Below are 19,541 nucleotides of genomic sequence, written 5' to 3'. Positions count from 1 at the left end.
CTGCTTACAACTATATTCACAAATTACCATTACAAGTTATTGAGAAAAGTTAGCTGTGGACTTCTAAAATGCATATGATTGGCACACCTTTTGATAGAATATTGAGGATAAAACCATAAAGTTTTCCTTTCTACTTTATTTTCCAGGAGGGGCAGAACACAATTGACTTGACTTTGATTAGAGCAAAGCTACAGCGGAAGCTGTCACCACCCTATACATCTCCTGATGATTTTGCAGATGATGTTTGGAAGATGTTTAGGCAGTTTAACAAGTTGACTGAGGTGAGACTTTCTCACAAGGACAATCATGAAATTAATGAGATAAACTGGCAAGCTGTAAGCCAACCTTCCTTGACACGTGGACACTTCACATGGTGCAAGATAGAACAGCTAGGCAATCTCTTGGTGTATCATAATGGGATTGCATGATTCCTGTGTTGAAAAGTTTCTATGATTGCCAGTTGTTTTCCACATCTAATTTAAGATCTGTTGAGAATGTCTTAAGGATAGCCTGTTACATTATAAACTTGTCTGGATGCTAGGTAAGGCTCTTAGAAACTTTTAGAGGCCACTTACCCATTAATTAGGCACATGTTCACATGTGACATTCTTTGGCATGTAAAGTACTTTCCTAAGTTGCATACCCTCCCCCTCTTCTGCTTTAGAGAAGGAAAGATCCAATCATTATTTAAAATCCCTACTTACACTTTTGTAATTAAATCCCTATTATATTTTGTAATGTAAATTATTTTATAATTTATCTGTCATAGTTCGGATAGATGAGACCAGTAAAAACAATTCCCAAGGCAAGAGGTTTTCTTAAAGAACATATTTATTGGCTACAAAGTATCCCCAGATCAAAAGTGAAACCAAGATTGAAGTTCCCTCCCAAAGGTTACAAAGTTGAACTTCCCACCCCAGTAATATGTCATTAATCACATTCCCCAATAAATTACTTGACAGGCCAAAACCCAAGCAGCAATGACCTTGGTTCCCACAGGAAAATTTATTTGTCTAACCTTAAAAGCACACATTTCCCCCCTTCCTCAACTGTGGCAACCTAAACCAAGTTGCAGCCTTGACATTATGTTTTTCTCTGTTGGCCTCTTAGAATATTCAGTTGAATGTAATTTGAAAAATATCAAATACATCACTGCATCTGTTTGCAAAGTGGTGCATCAATTTCTGGCAGTAGCTACAGCTGCTAATTTTGATGTAATACATGTCACATACTTGAGGATATATGAGATCTGGGAACATGTGGCACATTCCTCTTGCACTGATCTTGGCTGGTGGTATCAGTTGGGCAGGATTCAAATGTTTTACTGTCTCCCCCGCCTTCCCCCCTCGTTTTTTTTTTCTTTTTTAGGATAAGGAGGATGTCCAGTCCATCATTGTTCTGCAACGCTTCTTTGAAGCCAAACTGAGTGCTTCCTTTGGTGACCGGAAATTTTCAGCGCTGCGTGAACCAATCAACATTGATGAGCCACAAAAAGAAAACACTCTTTCTTCCCTTGTTTCCCCGGTCACTGATCCGAGTGAGGCCATGTCTTCTAAGGCTGATAGTAGCAGTGGGGATGAGGGAGTGGCAGTCTAAAAGTTTTACTTCTTGTTTCAATGGACCACATTCCATGGAGACAAAATGAGGGAGCTGCCAACTTTGACCTACTCTCAGCCAACCCCCTCCACTCTTCTGGTCCCCCTTTGTCCGCTTCTTCTGCACCTCTCTGCTTTTTTTGGAGAGTTATTGTAGATTTTGACTGCTTAGATCAATGTTTTTCAACCATGGCAACTTCCCAGATAGCATGGTACTGGGGAACTCTGGATGTTGAAGCCTACACATCTGAGGTTGAGAAATACTGGCTTAGATAATGTTATAAATGGTCTGAACAGTTTTTTTCTTGATAAATTTTATCTCTTGTTCTCGCAGAGATACTTCATGGTTTTCTTTTTTGTATTGAAAGGATAATTAATCTGAGTTAATCTAGAAACCTATATATATCATGTTCTCCAGTTGAATTTTTTTTACACAAGTTCTAATGGGAACAGTATAGAGGTTCCCTTTATTATAAACACTTATTTCCCAAATTTTCATCAAGGGAAAAAACTGGTGTTGAATATCTCCATTTTAAGTTGCTTCTCCCTAAAATGATTACTTAGATAATGGTTATATAGATTTGAACGTTTTGAACGTCTTCTGTTTTTTATTTGACAGATTTTATGCCCTTGTACTTGACCGATTTTTTTGTTTTAATATGGTAACGACAGTTAATAAAATTGAGCTAATTATGCTCTTCAATTTGACTCCTTTTTTACTCCTAGTGGGAACAATATAGAGATTCATTTTTTAAAACCACTGAGGAAGAAGCTGTTATTGAATCCCCCAGTAAGGAATCATTGCCCCTTCAAATATACTGGACTACTCTTGGTGAGTTTTTTAGACATAAATTGCTTTTAGAATCAAGATCAGTTTTAACATGTTTCATAAGAAGATAAAGAACATCATGTTTTGGCATAATTTATGAACTTCTTCCTAATCCTGATACCAGCCTAGATGGACAGCTGACAAAAGCAACAGTCGGCCTCCATGACAGCTTTCTTCTCAAGTGGTGATTGCTTTCTCTGAAAATGCTCCTGTGTCCAAATGGGACTTTTGGTTTTGGTTCTGTTTGCTCAAGAGAAGAGGAGACACGTCTGTTTCCGTAGGTCAGGGTAGTTGTAGATTTTTAAGCCCACATGTTCCTTCTGTGTAGCTGTCCTTTCTGGTTCTATGTTTCTTCAAAAACATCTGGCCCACTAGTTTTATTCTTTTATTATCCCAAGAGACATTTTTATGGAGATGTGCTTTTTTGTTTATGTATAGACTTGGCTTCTTTCATGTTCAAAAAATAAATGATGTTTGCAACTTATGTGTCTTGTCAGTTTGGAAACATTTCATAACAATGTAAGGGGGCTGCTATTATCCAAGAGATAATAATTTGACTTGTAAGTGTAATCAAGTCTGTCTTCATATAATGCTATGCTTAAATCACATTTTATTAGATCACTCTTTGTATTTTTGTGTTTAACATAATTATCATTCTCCCAATTTAACCCTGTCTGAGATGTGTACTCCAGAGTTTCTGAATTCTCATCTTTTCTTATGTAATTACAAAATTAAACTAAGGCTCTTTTCTGTGCATATTTGGATTAAAGATATAAGCTAGACTTAACTTTTCTTTCTTCTGGTTAAGTTCATCCGGTTTCTTAAAAAAATTAAAGCAACATAGTAACTTTACTATACAGCAAACCAACAAGATTTCTTTTTAAATCATAAAATAAAGACAAGATCCATTATCTTAATTCCTGGCTCAAGACCTTCAAGTTCAATTCATACTGGTGGAAAAAAATCTGCAACAATAATGTCAGAACTGTGATTGTGTAAAAGCAGCACAAAAAAGAATAGCTGTTTTTCCATCTTGACTTCAGAATAAGAGGAAATTCAGTGAATGAAGAATGCCTTTCTCAAAACTCCCAACAAATGTTCTTGTAGTTAATGTAACTGCAGAGTCATAACTCAAATGTGGATGATCTTTCCCAACCTGATGTCTTTAAAAATACAACTTACCCCATAATATGCAGATGTAAGCAGGATTGAAGGAATCATACATGTAATATTATAAACTATAAGAAGGATTGTACATAACATAAGGGGAGATGAGAGGCTAAGGGTAAGGCTGGATTTAGGATACAAACATTTCATGTGGGCAAATGTGCAAATTTGTGGGTCACAAGACTTGGTGGCAGAGGCACTGACAGGAAATTAAAAAAAAATTAACCTGAAGGTTTATAATTTAAAACACATGGGAGTGTTGGAAATGGAAAGAGTAATTTTTGAGACCTCAAGGACAGGGGTCTTCAAACGTGGCCCTTTTATGACTTGTGGACTTCAACTCTAGAATTCCTCAGCCAGCATGCCTGGTTGAGGAATTCTGGAAGTCCACAAATCATAAAAGGGCCAAGTTTGAAGACCCCTGCAACATTACATTTATTAAATTCTGAATTCTTAAAAATATACCCTATAAGAAGTGCTGTGTAGTCCCAGAGTTATGAACAGGTTAGCATGAGGGAGTGCTAAAGCAAACAAGGAGAACATTTCCAAAATGGAAAATACCAGTTCCAGCTATCCTAGAAACTATGAATATCTGGTGCATTTAGAAACTTGAGAGCAAATATTTCATCCTTAAATTTATAAGCATAGAAAGATTTTTGCCATATAGTTTGCAGTAATTCAAACAAACTGAAAGAAGTTTGGTGTGCAAGAAAAACATGGACAGATCTGATCAGTTCATAAAAAAAGAATGGGGGTGGGGTGGGGAGATTGATAAATATTGGCAGAATAATACTATGCAAGATGGAAATTGGCGTATCCAATGGACGACTTCCCTACAGGTAGTTCTCCAGCAGCATTGGAAAAAAGTGAACTATGACCAGTCTTAACTACTGTCGCCACCTGCCCAGTCACATGATCAAAATTTTGGCACTTGGCAACAGGTATGTATTTACAACAGCTGCAGCATCCCAGGGTCATATGATTGTCATGTGGCCATTACAGCTGGGGGAAGCCAGATTCACTTAACCATACGATTCACTTAACTGCAGTGATTTGCTTTATGAACCTGGTGAAAAGTCATAAAATCAGGTCCCACTCATTTTACCACTGCTATGCTTGACAACTGAAACTGGTCCCAATTGTCATAAATAGAGGACTGCCTGCAGTGGATCAAAATAAGCACTAACAAGAAACTTGGTCAAGTCTACTGTGGCTTCAAGGATGTTTATCTTGTAGTTTCCTTGACAAGGGTACAAAATTCATTTCTGTTGCCTTCTGTGATAGTTTTGTCACTTCATAGTCCAACCTACAATCCTGGGATGAACTTAATTTCCCACAGAAATACTAATCAATTGTACTTCATTAGCGCCAAGAGCCATTAAGATGGACTATATCAGTGATGGCGAACGTTTTAGAGACCGAGTGCCCAAACCGCAACCCAAAACCCACTTATTTATTGCAAAGTGCCAGGGCTGCATCAGCATTGTGGTGCCCTGGGGGGGGCAGGGAGGCGCCTCTGAGTGCTGCCTCTGGCATGCAAAAATCGGGTGCAAAAATGAGCCACCGTGCTGCAAGGTGCAAAAATGGCCGCTGCCACGCTGCCGGGTGCAGATACAAGGCGCTGCACCACGCAAGAACAGGGCAGGGCTAGTGAGCATCATGCAGGCACTAGCTCTGCCCCATTTGCAGCGTGTGCATGCTCACGGCTCTGTGCGTGCATGCACGCATGCAAAAGGCTTCCTCCCTTCCAGTCCACCAATCGACAATGGTTGGTGACCTCTGCTCTACCACCTCTACTCAAACTTGCTAGTCGGCCGCTTCACCTCCTTTGTGCTAAATGGGGCTCCTGCTCCCGGCAGCGGTGGCGGCCTGATGAACCTGCTGCTGTCGGCGGTGGTGCGTATGCCAATGAAGAAGGCTCTGAGTGCCACCTCTGTCACGCGTGCCATAGGTTTGCCACCACTGGACTATATACTGCCATCTAGCTGGGGCCCCAAATGAACTTAGACAAAAGAGAAAACTTAGAGCCATGGTGGCGAACCTATAGCACGCGTGCCAGACTGAGCACACAGAGCCCTGTTGGCACACATGCCAGAGGAACGCTCCCCTCCTCCTCTCCATGTGCGTCTGACTAGCGGGAACTGGAGAGAGCAAGGAAACCAAATCCAGCAGCGCTCTCCCAGGAATAGCTGCGAGAACTGGGTGGTGTTCTGTCCCAGCCTATGTCCGTCCTTGTTGCGTCACAAGAACAAACCCCTCTTTAACAGTAGGCTGGAAAAACCAACCTCTTTTTATTTCCAAAACAGTCCTGATAAGATTTCTCCAAAACAAAAACACAGAATACTTTCCTAACAGATAATTGGTTATAAAAGCAAACAGAACAGGAGTTAAACAAGAAATTCACAAGTAAAACAAACAGACCATGATCCCTGGAAGTTCTTTACAAATGGTTGCCTTCAGCAACCAGCACCGCCCACACCTTCCCTTTTTATAAAGCAGTCCCAAGCTGTGGCTTCTCAATGCCTTCTCTCTCCCCCCCCCCCCAGTTGTCCTATTGACTGCTGCTGACCTGCTCTAGATAATTGCCTGTGTCTATAAGCATCAATAATGTCTACCAGCTGTGAATCCTCCAAGTCTGACTCATCCTCCCCATACAGCTGAGTTTCATCGGGGGGGGGGGGGCAAGCTCTTCATCAGATTGTGAGCCTCCCGACTCTGATGGCTCTCCAAATGCCGCCTCCTCCTCTGATTCACCGGACTCAGCTGTTGGGAACACAGGCTGGCATGGAATCACGACACTTGGGGAGAGGGGAATCTATAAAAGGAGCAGACTTTGGCGGGAGTGCAATGAGAGTGAGTGAGTGAGCAGACGGCCTTTGGAAGCAATGGTGGGCATGAGTTTGGAGACAAATAGGACGTGGCATCCATTTGCGCTTTGCAGAAGGCTAGCAGGGGAAGGAGGACACGTAGCTTTGGAATTTGGAGAAAGGGAGAGAGAGAGAGAGGAAGGAGGGGAGGGGGAAGGAAGGAAGGCCGGGCCCGCCAGTGCCACTGGGCAGATGTGCGGCCAGGCCTGACCAGATGATGCCGAAGCCAGCCAGCCCTTTTGTGGTAGCACGGGGGCGGGGAGGGGCGAGAGCGGCTACCACCGAGCACCAGGCCTGCCTCCCTTCGGGCTCTCTCGGCCTCTCCCCCCCAGGCGGGGGCTGGTCAGATTCCCCCCCGGGCAGCGCTGCACCTGTCCCTGGCCAGCCCTCCATCCTCCTGCAGGCGGTCTGCGGCTTACCGACCTGGACGGTGCCTCTCCCCGCATGCATCCTCAGGCGGAGGAGCCGGGCAGCCGTGGCTCTCCCCTCCAGCTTCCATCTGCCCAAGGCCCGAGCTCAGCATGCCCAGCTGGCTGGCAATGGGCTGGAGAGCACCAGACGGCAGCAGCTGCCCCGGGACGAGCAGTAGGTGGAGTGGGCACTCCTGATGTCCGCGGGGGAAGAAGTGGCGAGGAGGCTCCCAGCTCAGTCCAGCCCAGTCCCGGCATGGCAAGCAAGGCAGCAGCCCGTGTGTCCCCATGCGCAAGCGCGCCCCTGCCCTGCCAAGCAAGTGGAGCCGCATCTGAAGCAGAAGAGCGCAGGTGGGCAACGGAAGGCACGAGGAGCCCCGATCCCAGCACAGCCCCTCCCCACTCTCCTCCTTCCCCTTTCGGAAGAGCTGTGGGGCTCACACAAACACAGTGACATGAGGGTGAGACAGACCATGCCAATCCGCCTTGGTGCTGCTGAACTGGCACCCCTGTCTCAAGAGGGGAGACCCCCCTGCCCAGCGTTCTGCGATTAAGAGGTTCTGGCAAGTGTCTTGGGGGGGAGTCAGAGGGGCAGTGAGCCCACCCAGATGGCCTCCAAAGACTGTTTGTATCATTGAAAGCTCTGTTATTGTGTTTTTGGGAGGTGGAGTGAGTGGGGCATTTTTATTTTTTGCCTCGTTTTGCTCTTTTAAAGAGAACGTGCCGCCAACGACCCCCTGCATAGCCAGAAGCCTTGGGCCATCGCCGTTCACCTGCCACGCTCCCCCAGCCCCTCTCTTTCCCTTTCTTTGAAACAAACAACCCCCCCAATCCTCCTGTTCCTGCCTTCTGAATTAAAACAAGAGAAAGCCAAGTTTTTTCTTTTGTGGTCTTTACATATTTAAACTGCAGCTAGAAGGAAGTGGGGAAGAAAACCATCGCGAGACACTCTTCTGTTTTAACTTTTTTTCCTTATCGCTTTTTGGAGTTTTCATTCTGCTTTCATGAGAGGGCAGCATTTGGGTGGGAATGTAGCTGCTCCCTTCCCCCCAAGCCATCAGCTGAGCAAGACGCCCTCCTGCTCACTGCCCCACCAGCCAGAGATCCCCTGGATCTCCCCCAACCCTACCTGGCCCCCACAGGCATCCCTCCCCAGGAGCAACGAGCTGGCCATGCCCACCCTGGCTGCCATGACTACTATAGCCACACCTACCTGGCACCTGGCAATACATAAGTGGGTTTTGGGTTGAAGTTTGGGCACTCAGTCTCTAAAAGGTTCGCCATCATTGACTTAGAGCAATAGCATTTGAAGCACCTAAAAACTAATTTTCTGCAGAAGTTTTCTTCAAAAGTTTATTCTCCATTCAAGCTGAGCAATATGCAACCACAGAAAATAGTCCTTGGCTTACAACAGTTTATTTAGTGACCGTTCAAAGTTACAATGACACTGAAAAAAGTGACTTATGACTGTTGCAGCATCCCCATCTTGGCAACTAGTTCATATTTATGATGGTTGCAGTGTCCTGGGATCATGTGATTAGCTATTGCAATTTTCTGATAAGCAAAGTCAATGGGGAAACCAGGTTCACTTAACGTTACTGTGTTACTAACTTAACAATTGCTTAAGTGAGTCACTTAACTATGGTAAGAAAAGTCGTAAAATGTGGCAAAATTCTCTTAACAAATGTCTCACTTAGCAACAAATTTGGGGTCCTAGGTTGAGGATTAGCTTATATAATAAAATAGTTCCAAATGTTTACACTAATAGTGGGAGTCTTATTAAAACTACAGAATGTGTAAGAAAGCAGAAGAAATCTTGAAAATATTTAAATATATTTGATAAAATGCAAGGACTAGGGTAGGCTCATGGGTGTCCGTATAACAACGACCCCCCCCCCCCATTGTTAAATATGAAACAATTGGAAAGCTAATTTGCAGGAAAGCGGAATCTATATGCAGATTTCTATGGAAACTTTTTGCTGTGCCAGCTGGGCACAAATGCTTGGCTAATTGAAGCAGAAACATTTCTCGATAACCGCGGCACGAGCACAGTGAAACGTAAAGAGAAAAAACAATAGATTTCCTCGCAACTCTCATTTCCGTTATGCACGTGGATGACTTTGTTATGCAGGGTCAATCGCCCTGCGCAAAAGAGGGCTGAGAGAAACATATTTGCTTTTCTTTCAGCATTCATAGGACATTTACTGAGACGAGATTTTAAGCAACTATACTAAAATAAAACTTTGATACTTCCTGCTTTTTTTCCCCTCTCCGCAACGCTTGCCCCGCATATTGCCATAATCAATTGGGAACCGGACATCTTAGAAAAGCGCTATGACGCTGTGACTCTTGGGAGTCCCAGAATTCTAAGTCGAGAGCCGAATGCCGGGCGGAAATCACTGCCTCAGATTCCTCAGCCGGAAGCCCGAGGAAATAGAAAACAGAAAGCCGAATCGGAAAATCACCCGGGCAATTTTAATAAATAAATAAAATCAAAGAAGGCTGAGCCCTCAGCTGGAAAGGCCGACAGCTTGAAAAAGCGCCACTCGCCTCCAGCGAATGCAACTGAGTCCTTTCGGAGAATCGGCAAGTGGGCGGACCTTGTGAGTATACGACGGAAGTTGCCGACGTTCTTCCGGGAAGGGCCGAAGAGGGCTATCCGTTGCCGTCCGACTTACACACGGATCCCGCAATAGGAAAAGCAACACCGGCGATCGCAGCGGCGGCGTTCTGAGGCGGGCCTGCCCTGGTTGCTTGGCCCTTTCCCTGGCTCGATCGCCTCCCCATCTCCCTTCCTTTCCCCCCTCGCCCGGCTTCCCCGCCCTTCCCCGTCCCGTCTCTCTCGGCCGGCCAGGCCAGGTCAGGCCAGGCCAGGCCAGGCCGCGAGAATCGCCGTCCCCCTACCTTTCCCTCCTTCTCTTTTCTTAAGAGCCGCGCACTATTGGGCTGGGCCTGGCTGCGGTAGCCAGTGGGACAGATCGAGGCCAGGGTCAGAAGGGCGAAAGAACAGTTCGCCGAGCCACCAGAAGCCGGCCAAGATGATCAAGCTATTCTCGCTGAAACAGCAGAAGAAGGAGGAGGAATCGGCTGGCGGCACCAAAGGCTCCAGCAAGAAAGCTTCTGCCGCGCAACTCCGCATCCAGAAAGGTTAGGGTGGGGGGAGATCGGGGAACAGAGGGACAGCTGCATTTATTTCTAGGGGGAAAGAAAGAAAGCCAGGCCGGTGAGGGCTGGTCTGCTCCTGTTTCTCCTCCCGTGCCGCAAATATAAGATAGTATTATTGTGGGTACCTGCATCGGTGAACGCGGGACGACAGGATTAAAACTTTGCCTACCGGGGGCTTGCTTGTTCCCGTTGATGAACATCACGTTTTTTTCATTTTCGTGCCTTTCGGCTTTTCTTAATACTTTTATCTAGTGATCCTCAGCAGCCCTTTAAGGTTAGCCAAACTTTGGTAAGTGGTTGGAAAGCCCTTCCTGCTAGTGACAGCTTGATGAGTTCATGGGAAATCATTGAACAGGTCCTGATTCCTTTTGCTACCAGAACTCTCTTGGATTTTAGGAGTCTGGCTTTTCAGGCTCACAAAACCAGGGTGGTCTGATTTTCTTCACAGAATAAGTTATAAACACACTATAATGACCTAAAGTAATTTGTAGATACCTGAATACTTTCTCAAACTGCATATTGCTGATTATTTTGTTTCCTTGTCCTTCCTCTACAACGTTTTGGTTATTGAACAACTCAATTTTTTAATTAATCTATCTTGGGCACATGCTGTGTTTTATCATTTCAAATATTTTGTTTAAAATCATTTTCTTTTTCAAATTAATCCATGCCTATAACTTACTGTCTTCATTACATTATAGTAACTTGATTGTTCCTTAATAGTTGTCAGTACTCATGCAAAAGCACATTTTTTTTCATTTTGTAAGATATACAGTGCATATAAATTTCCAAAAAGCTATCCTTGATCCATTTTAGGAAGATTAGACTGTCATGAGATTGGACCAAATTTACCTTATGTTTTGTAGTTGGGGAAACTGACTTTTTCCCCCCTTTTCTAAAAGTTTTCAGAGAAGTGTATCAGTTTTTAACTAATGATCAACATAAAGAGCAATTATATATTTTAGTTTGGGAATAGAAGCTTTTCTACTGATTTAGTCAGAAGTCTCTCTAATCCGCTGTCTTTTCTAAACTGGCAATTTCTTCTGCTTTTTCTGACAGATATAAATGAACTGAATTTGCCGAAAACATGTGAAATAGACTTTTTAGACCAGGATGATCTTCTCAATTTTAAACTAGTTATCTGCCCTGATGAGGTGAGTGATGTGGGTATAGGAAGAACCTTTAAAATGTTACTGCATATTGTGCTATTTAAACCCTGGAGCCCCGTTATTAGTGAGTTAATAGGCTGTGCCCTGTGCTGTGTGACTTTCTCCCATCTTCCCTTGTATGTTTTTCTCTGTATAAGGGATGATTGATAGAATGGTTTGGAGAAAAACTACTTATTGAAAATAATTTTAATCATTAGGGCTCTTATATTTGAAATCGTGAAGATGATACTGTCTGGGATATTCCCTTTTAATATTGTTCATTACATCTTGCCATATTTTTTTTTACTTCTTATACAATAACCTTCTTAACTTCTCACTGCATCATTGTTTGCTTTTTTGTTTTTAGGGTAATTATAGTAAAAGATTTCCCAAAATTGCCTATTTTTGAATTTATCTGTGCAGAAGGCAATATATATATATATTATGGATATAAAAAGCCTACACACACATGTTAAAATGCCAGGTTTCTGAGATGTAAACAATTAGACCAAGATGAGCTTTATCTTGGTCTGATATTTTTACATCTCAAAAACCTTCCAACAATGAGATCCCTTTGAGGCTTTTGTAAACTCTATTCAAATCATGGTTTTTGCTGTAAATGGCTTTGGCCATACCACATGAATGTTTTATCAGTTCAGAAGCTGGTCTTAAGTAATGATTGGTTACTAGTTACTTTGGTTGGGAAACTTCATGAGTGGGATGATTCAGTAGACCAATGTATCGTGTGATATTGACATTCATACCAGAACATGTCTGTTATATTTTTACTTTTGTGCTTTAAGTCCATTATTGCTTAAAATTGTTCACATTTTGAATGCAATGTGGTCCATTTTGTACATAGGCTAACTCTGAAGGTAGGCAAAATGTTTTCACAAAATAACTTTTCTAAAGCGGAGAGAATGTTGGATGAGAAGACAATAAGGAGAACTTTAACACATTCTATTTTTAGTCAATCTGATGGGATAACCTTAAAGCACACATATAAAAATACACAAGATGAATCTGTGTGACAGCTTTCCTTGCTCTCTGATCCAGAATATTGAAGCACAATCCCATTCAGAAGTCAGAATATTAGCAAATAAAGACTCTGTCCTCTTTCCAGTACAATGTTCTGTCTGCTACCTTTTTTACTTCTTTACTTGCAGAAATACACGTAAAGCTAAGCAACTAAGAATTCCCCATTTTCCGTGTATTTTTGGCCTATTCTAGATTGGGTGGCTGATTGTATTTCCAGGATTTGGGAGTGTGAAGTAAAGAGATATGAATCTAGGGAAGCTGATGGTTTGTGTTGGATTGGAAAGTGAACTGCTTTATTGTAACTTTAGTGCTGTCCGCCTCCCATTTTCCCATATCTGAAATGTATGACAGTTGTTTCCTTCTATTTGGAGCCATACTTGCTTAAATTGTCCAATGTTTGCCTTACAGGGATTTTATAAAGGTGGGAAATTTGTGTTCAGCTTTAAGGTAAGCAATCTGTCTCTGCTTGCTATCTAAGACATCTAATAGGTCAAATACTGTATATGTAACTTTTTTGATGCACAAAATAACAGGGATAATACCGTTCATTGGATTTCAGCCATCCTTGTGTAATTTGGGTAGCAACATATGGATGAATGGTATCAGCATAAGAACAATTTAATTCAGGGCAGAGGTTGTGAATTATAGGTTGCCATAAATCAAATGTGTTTGGGTGCTTCATTGTTTTCTACTTAGAGCTGAGCTGGGTTTAGCTTCTGAAGTGAGGAAAATCTCTTACATTTTTGGGACTCAAATCAGTTGATTGATTACTTAATGAGCAATTATGTAGAATCCCAAGTATGCTTGGAACTATAATAAAGATGATGAGGGGAAGTTAACAAAGTTTGCTCTATATATTTTGCCTGTTAAAGGGTGTTAATTAAAAAAATCAGTTGCTGAGAATGAAACATTTTGAAAAGAGTACTAATAAGAAATAGTCTTGAATTATTGCTGAAGAAAGCAATTGTTAATGGCTACTGTCTAAGATACATTGGATCAGCTTCTGTGTATGGATTTTCAGAAAGTTGAAGTGATCTGTATTTCAGAAATTAATTGTAAGTTAATTACATTTGAAAAAGTGGACATTGTGTTTGAATATACCATACTAATGACTCATGGATTATTTGATAGTCATTTGCTATACTTAAAATATTGTGTCCCCAAAATGGCCTGTTGGGCACATGTAGTAGTCAATGACAACCTTCTATGTGATTTCTGCACAAATCATGAGATTAGAAATCAGATCCATTATTATAATTTTTGTTTCTTAAAATAATACCTGAAGAAATTGCTTCCATGATGTATTAAATGTCTGAAATATAGGCTGGCTTGCTAGCCAGCTATCCCATAGTCTTCCAATAATTTGGTTGTGTATATGTTCAGTATATACTTCATAGGTGTATATTGACATCCCAATAGCTTCAGTTTTCATTTAAAGAAAATACAGTAATGAATATTAATAGATATCTGGATACGTAGATTGCTTAAAGCACAGGATAGCCAAAAATTGCTTGGATTTGAATTGCTTTTATATATTAGAGGAACTTTTGCCAGTCTTTCTCATAAAAATGCTTAGTGTAAACTATGTATACTTCCCTTTGTGTCAAAAGTAAGTCTATGAAAATCTTACAACAATTGGATTAAAATAATGCTAATACAGAAAACTGAGTGTGTAGGTTTGAGAAAGCCTGTGTCTTTAGTTGGAGATTGAGAAAGTAGGAAACTTCATGCTGTAGCAATGTCTGCCATTTCTGTCTTTGGCAATTTTTAACTTTACTAAAAAATCTGTTCAGTGAGTCAGAACTATCACTAGAAATTAGGAAATTTTATGGCTGTTTGTCAGAAGAGAAAAGAAAGGGTCTAATGTTCACATTTCTGCTGAGAATTCCAGGGAGAATCAGTCTTTCCTTCCAGAGGTGACAAAAATGAAATTGTAAAGATCTATTCCCTCAGGAAAGCAAAACTCTATTAATATTAAAACAGTTCTAAATAAAGTGATTAGAGGGAAGGACTCTTACGGGAAGTAACTTGGAAAGTTTTCAAAAATACCCAGTACTTTCAATTCAGTGAAAGTTTTTAAGATCCCTGCCTGTTCATGAAAAAATGCTACTGTCTTTGAAACAATTGCATTTTTATTGCATCCTTGCAAATTTTCAAAGTAGTATGTATGGTTCATTATTTTACTCTGGTTATTATTTGGATCTTTGTCAATGTTTATACTCATAAAGTTTTGGAGCTCATAATTCCAGCAACTTAATTGTAGCAACTGTTTTCGTATTGCTCTACAATCAAGTTCTTAAAATAAAACTGTGTAATTAAAACAGCCATATAAACAAATGCTTCACACTGAAATCTTGATTGAATAGTGGATATCAATTATCTGGACACATTGCATTGTATATATTGTCAGAGAAGCCAGGATTCCTCTCTGGTTTCTCCATTCTAGTTTGAGCATTGCATAACTCAAAATATAATTTACCTTCTGTACCATTCAAATATGGCAAAACCCAATCTACTGGCAGAAAATTAGTGAAGAATGGGAAAGTCATAGAACGCTGTGTACATGGCCCAAATTTTTGGCAGCAATCTTGAATGGACAATACCTAACATGAAAAAACTGACAGAATGTCTTTTTCTTTTGTGTTTTGCTTGCAGGTCGGGCAAGGTTACCCGCATGATCCCCCCAAAGTCAAGTGTGAGACTATGGTGTATCACCCAAATATAGATTTAGAAGGCAATGTTTGCCTAAATATTCTCAGGTACAAAACATGTTCTGCTGTTTTTATATATTCTCTTTTCATTCCTATGTATTATTTTCTTGTTTGCAGGATTAGAGGAAGTTTTAAGAACAAATGTTGGGGAAATATCAGACAACTTATAAAATGTTTTGTTTTTTTTGAACTGAGCACAATGCTTTTTGAGGCAACAAATACTCACTGACTGCTCAACTATATACTGAATAAAGGATGATTCACAGATCATAGGAAAAAGGGGCAGGCAAACCTTTGCCTGGGAACTCTGTCGCCCCCAGAGTTGCCTCTGCCCATTACTGCTGAACATTGGGGGCACATTTTTTTTCACTATCTTAAAGCAAACACACAAAATTTACTGCAAGTTCTACAGTTTATCACAATTTAATCAACTAACAATCCCTCCAAATTAAAAACAGAATTAGCAGCTCTCACTTTGAATCACTGCCAATCCATTGTGGCCCTTGGTTTTCACACAAAATGTTAGGTGTGATCTCCAGATTTCAACAGTTATTGACTGCTGATCACATGAAGTATTAATACCACTTTATAATGCTTTGGTAAGACCACACTTGGAATACTGCATTCAGTTTTGGTCACCACGATGTAAAAAAGATGTTGAGATTCTAGAAAGGGTGTCAAACTCGCAATGTCACATGTGTTGCGACGTACCTCGACTTTTTTTCCATTGCTGGCAATGGGGTGGGCACGGTTTCAGCATGATACATCCAGCCCGTGGGCCGGCAGTTTGACACCCCTGCTCTAGAAAGCGTGCAGAGAAGAGCGACAGAGATGATTAGGGGACTGGAGGCTAAAACATATAAATAACTGGAATTGGGCATATCTAGTTTAATGAAAAGAAGGCCTAAAAGCAACATGATAGCAGTGTTTCAGTATCTCAGGGGTTGCCACAAAGAAAAGAGAGCCAAGCTGACTCCCAAGCACCTGAAGGCAGGACAAGAACAATGGATGGAAACTAATCAAAGAGACAAGCAACCCAGAACTAAGGAGAAATTTCCTGACAAAACAATCAGTGGAATAACTTGCCTCCAGAAGTTGTGAATGCTCCAACATTGGAAATTTTAAAGAAGAGATTGGACAACAATTTGAAATGGTAGAGGGTTTCCTGCCTGAGCAGGGGGTTGGACTAGAAGACTTCCAACTCTGTTATTCTGACTTCTGTGCTAAGCTATGTTGGTTGTGTTCAGGCAAAACTTCACATTCAATTACAATTTTTGTGTTTATGAATCTAGCTACACTAGGTGTGGAAGAGAGCTTGCAACAATCATGCCAAACCCGATGCCCTCAGGATATATTGAACTGGCACTGTGCTCAGCTGCAGCCAGCATGGATTAGTGAAGGCAATCTTCCATCCTAGTGGGTGTATTTCTGAGCACTGCTGGGGTTTTTTTTTTTTAAAGTATTTGGAATGTTGAACATATTTCTGTTTTTTTTTAAATCCTCTTATGCCATCATAATTAAAAGGGTGAGGAGAAATAAAAACCTGAAAGAAGCCTGTCAAAAATTTTACTCTTGGGATATTGTCAGTATTTAATTACATGAAAATGTAATTAAAAGTGTCTTATGTTTTAAAGGTCTAAGAACTGTTGACTTCATTTTTAAAGGATTTGGAATATTAAACATATTTCAATTTGGATCAATCCTCATAAAATTTTATTTTAACAATGTGAATTTAAATAAATATTTTGTTATTTTTGGGTAAACTTTCCTCAGTCTGTGTTCATTTTTTTTCATTATTTTTCTGGCCCACAGAGAGGACTGGAAGCCTGTACTAACAATAAACTCTATAATTTATGGCCTGCAGTATCTCTTCTTGGTAAGTATATGTGGAGAGGAGGTCTGAAACAGTGGCATTAAGGCTAGAGCACTATCTTCCTGCTCAGTCTGGGCAGGAAGATTGAAAGATTGAGGGACAAATGATACAGTAAGCAAAGGCAGTGTGCTCCTTGGGAATTTGTAGTTTTCTAAGTTAGATGGATTGTGAATGAAAGCAATTTGTATCATTACATTTTGGGAAGATGTAGCTGATATACTGTCTAGCAGTTGGAATGGGAATTTCCCTGTACACAAGAATGTACTTGATAATATCTGAAAAATAAAATGGTTGGAAGACTATAGGGTGTGGCTAATATGAAAACATTTGCATTTAAGTAGAGTGTTTTAAATCAAATTTTTAGCTTTCTAATATTGTTTTTCCTGAAGAACTCTGACTACTCATAATTAAAGCATTTGTTTCCAACCAGATGGAACTTTTCTATAATATCCAAGAGTATGATCTCAAAACACTTTTGTCTTGTCCCTCCTGTTTTGCAGTATAGTGTCTTGGCATGTTAACTATGTTTGGTGAATATGACATCAATCCATTTATTTTTATGGAATAAATTGGAAATTAAAAAATATTTGGCATGCTGTATTTTTAAGATGGCATCATAAATTTGACAATTCAGAATGTTCCACTTACTGAAAATTTTATTTATTGAACACATTATGAAATGAAGAAGTAAATATCCATGTGATTGTGTGATAGCCTTGAAGTGGTATGGTGAATGTTACATCAGTGGTATGGTGGGGCTATACTCCAAAACATTAGTAGGATAGAGGGAAAATATGAATATTTCGCTTAGGTTCAATTTAAATTGCTACATCAAATATAATTAATGTTTTTCTAGTTTTGTCATTTCAATTTGAGAAATAAAAACTGGAATGTTTAGAACAGATTTAGATTTAAATTCCTTTGGCCTAAATATTTATAGCTTATATAAAAAGGGCACCCTGTAACCTATTGTATAAAGAATGCTTAATGACCTATTGTATTAATAATAATGTCCTTTTTCATCTACAAAAATAAGTTTTAATCATTTTAAAGAAGATGGATGAATTGGGTATTAATATTTTTGATATTTATAGAGCATTGAAGTACAATTAAAATCAGGTTATAAAATGGCATGTAATGTAGTTTTTTTTTAAAAAAAAAAATCCACATGTATTTTTAAATGTATTAAATAGAATTTTTGACAATCTGACTTGCACAAATTATATGAAGTAGTACAAAAATTCCTCTAGGCTTTTAACTTTCTAGCCTATTGGCAAAAAGAGATCATTTTCCAAAAAGCAGTTCCATTTCATAACAAATAGTAACTTCCATATATTGGGAATCTGGTTCATCTTACAGTTTGGAGTTGATTGGTATAATGATATAGGAGAATGACCTTGGGAGCTCAGGTGAAGCTACTTAGGAAATGACCAGAAATGAGAAAGCATAAGACACAGCTGCCTATAGAACAGTGGTTCTCAACCTTTTTAATGCCACGACCCCAACCGGTCGTAAGTCGAGGACTAAACCAGTCGTAAGTTGAGGACTAAACCGGTCGTAAGTCGAGGACTACCCAACTGGTCGTAAGTCGAGGACTTTCCCTGCCCGGGAGCGCCGCACATGCGTGGTTCCGCCCCCTGCGCCGGCCGAGGCGTAGTTGGCAAGCGGCAGAGACGGAGCAGGCCGACCACCAGCTGGCCCAGCCCAAGGGAGGTAAGGCACCCGCCAGAAAAGGGGGGGAAAAATGGCGGACAGCCTTGCTTGGCGACCCCCGTGAAATGGTCGATTGACCCCAAATGGGGTCCCGACCCACAGGTTGAGAACCACTGCTATAGAAGGTGGAACAAGAGGCTTGGGAGGGATCGTCCCTAAATTATCAGGCTGTAAAAGTGACAGCAAGAAAATTATACTTTTGAAACTTGTATTATTTTAATGTAGTTTTATAATAAAGTAGAATTAGCTTATCTGATGGTACTTCCTGTCTGGTTTACCTGGTAAGGCTGACATAAATCTTGCAATTCTCAATGTACAATTCTCCTGCCCTCAGTTTTATAGCCCAATAATTTAGGAAGAGTCTGTTCTTTTGGAGTGCTGTTTATGCTAGTTGGCAAATACAGGGCAAAATCATACTGAGTAAAGAGTGACTTTTTAAGAGATAGTAAGATGTTGCTTATTCTTGCAGCCTGATTAAAATGGATTCCTTGTACATGAAAATCTTTAAACTGCTACAAAGCTGTGGCATTTAATGGTGTTCTCTTCCCTCTCTAGGAGCCAAACCCCGAAGACCCCTTGAACAAAGAGGCTGCTGAAGTACTCCAGAACAACAGACGCCTGTTTGAGCAGAATGTCCAGCGCTCGATGCGGGGTGGCTACATTGGTTCCACCTACTTTGAGCGCTGCCTCAAATAGAACTGACTGGCTCCGGGCACAAACTTGCTCCCCCTCCCCCTCCCCTCATCTCCCTTCTAGCTCTTCTAAGGGACTCAGCCAACACCGCTGCCTTCAAGGGGGCACAGGAGTCAGAAATGGCAGGCGACCCCCTCCATCTTCTTTTTCTCCTTTCCTTTCCCCCTCCATCTGCTCACCTACTGCCCTTGCCATCCTGGAGCTTCAGCAACCACTGTCTCACCAGATCCTGGTACCTCCCTCACTGCTCTCTCTCTGCTGCTGTGAGGTGAGGGCTGAGGTTACTGCTGCTTCTTTGTCTCACTCCTTGTGTTGGGGTAGCCACCTATTCC

The 19,541-nt window shown here is 41.0% G+C and overlaps 2 protein-coding genes across 2 annotated transcripts in view; both read left to right on the top strand.

Annotated features, from left to right (window-relative positions):
* Positions 1-3,203, top strand: part of TRIM28 (tripartite motif containing 28) — a 37,438-nt gene extending 34,235 nt beyond the window's left edge. The window contains exons 17-18 of the mRNA XM_015810161.1: positions 147-281; positions 1,369-3,203. Coding sequence (XP_015665647.1) covers positions 147-281; positions 1,369-1,596 — 363 coding nt within the window. The 3' untranslated portion in view covers positions 1,597-3,203. The remainder of the gene's footprint in view (positions 1-146; positions 282-1,368) is intronic.
* Positions 3,204-9,783: 6,580 nt separating this feature from the next.
* Positions 9,784-19,250, top strand: UBE2M (ubiquitin conjugating enzyme E2 M). Its single transcript, XM_015810160.1, has 6 exons — positions 9,784-10,015; positions 11,093-11,187; positions 12,628-12,666; positions 14,875-14,978; positions 16,743-16,806; positions 19,072-19,250. Exons 1-6 carry the CDS (start codon positions 9,907-9,909, stop codon positions 19,210-19,212), a joined length of 552 nt encoding a protein of 183 aa, XP_015665646.1. The 5' UTR covers positions 9,784-9,906; the 3' UTR covers positions 19,213-19,250.
* Positions 19,251-19,541: the final 291 nt, after the last annotated feature.

Source organism: Protobothrops mucrosquamatus, unplaced genomic scaffold (assembly GCF_001527695.2).
Source record: "Protobothrops mucrosquamatus isolate PMUCROS unplaced genomic scaffold, P.Mucros_1.0 scaffold7, whole genome shotgun sequence".
Taxonomy (NCBI): domain Eukaryota; kingdom Metazoa; phylum Chordata; class Lepidosauria; order Squamata; family Viperidae; genus Protobothrops; species Protobothrops mucrosquamatus.
This window is presented reverse-complemented; position numbering and strand designations above follow the sequence as displayed.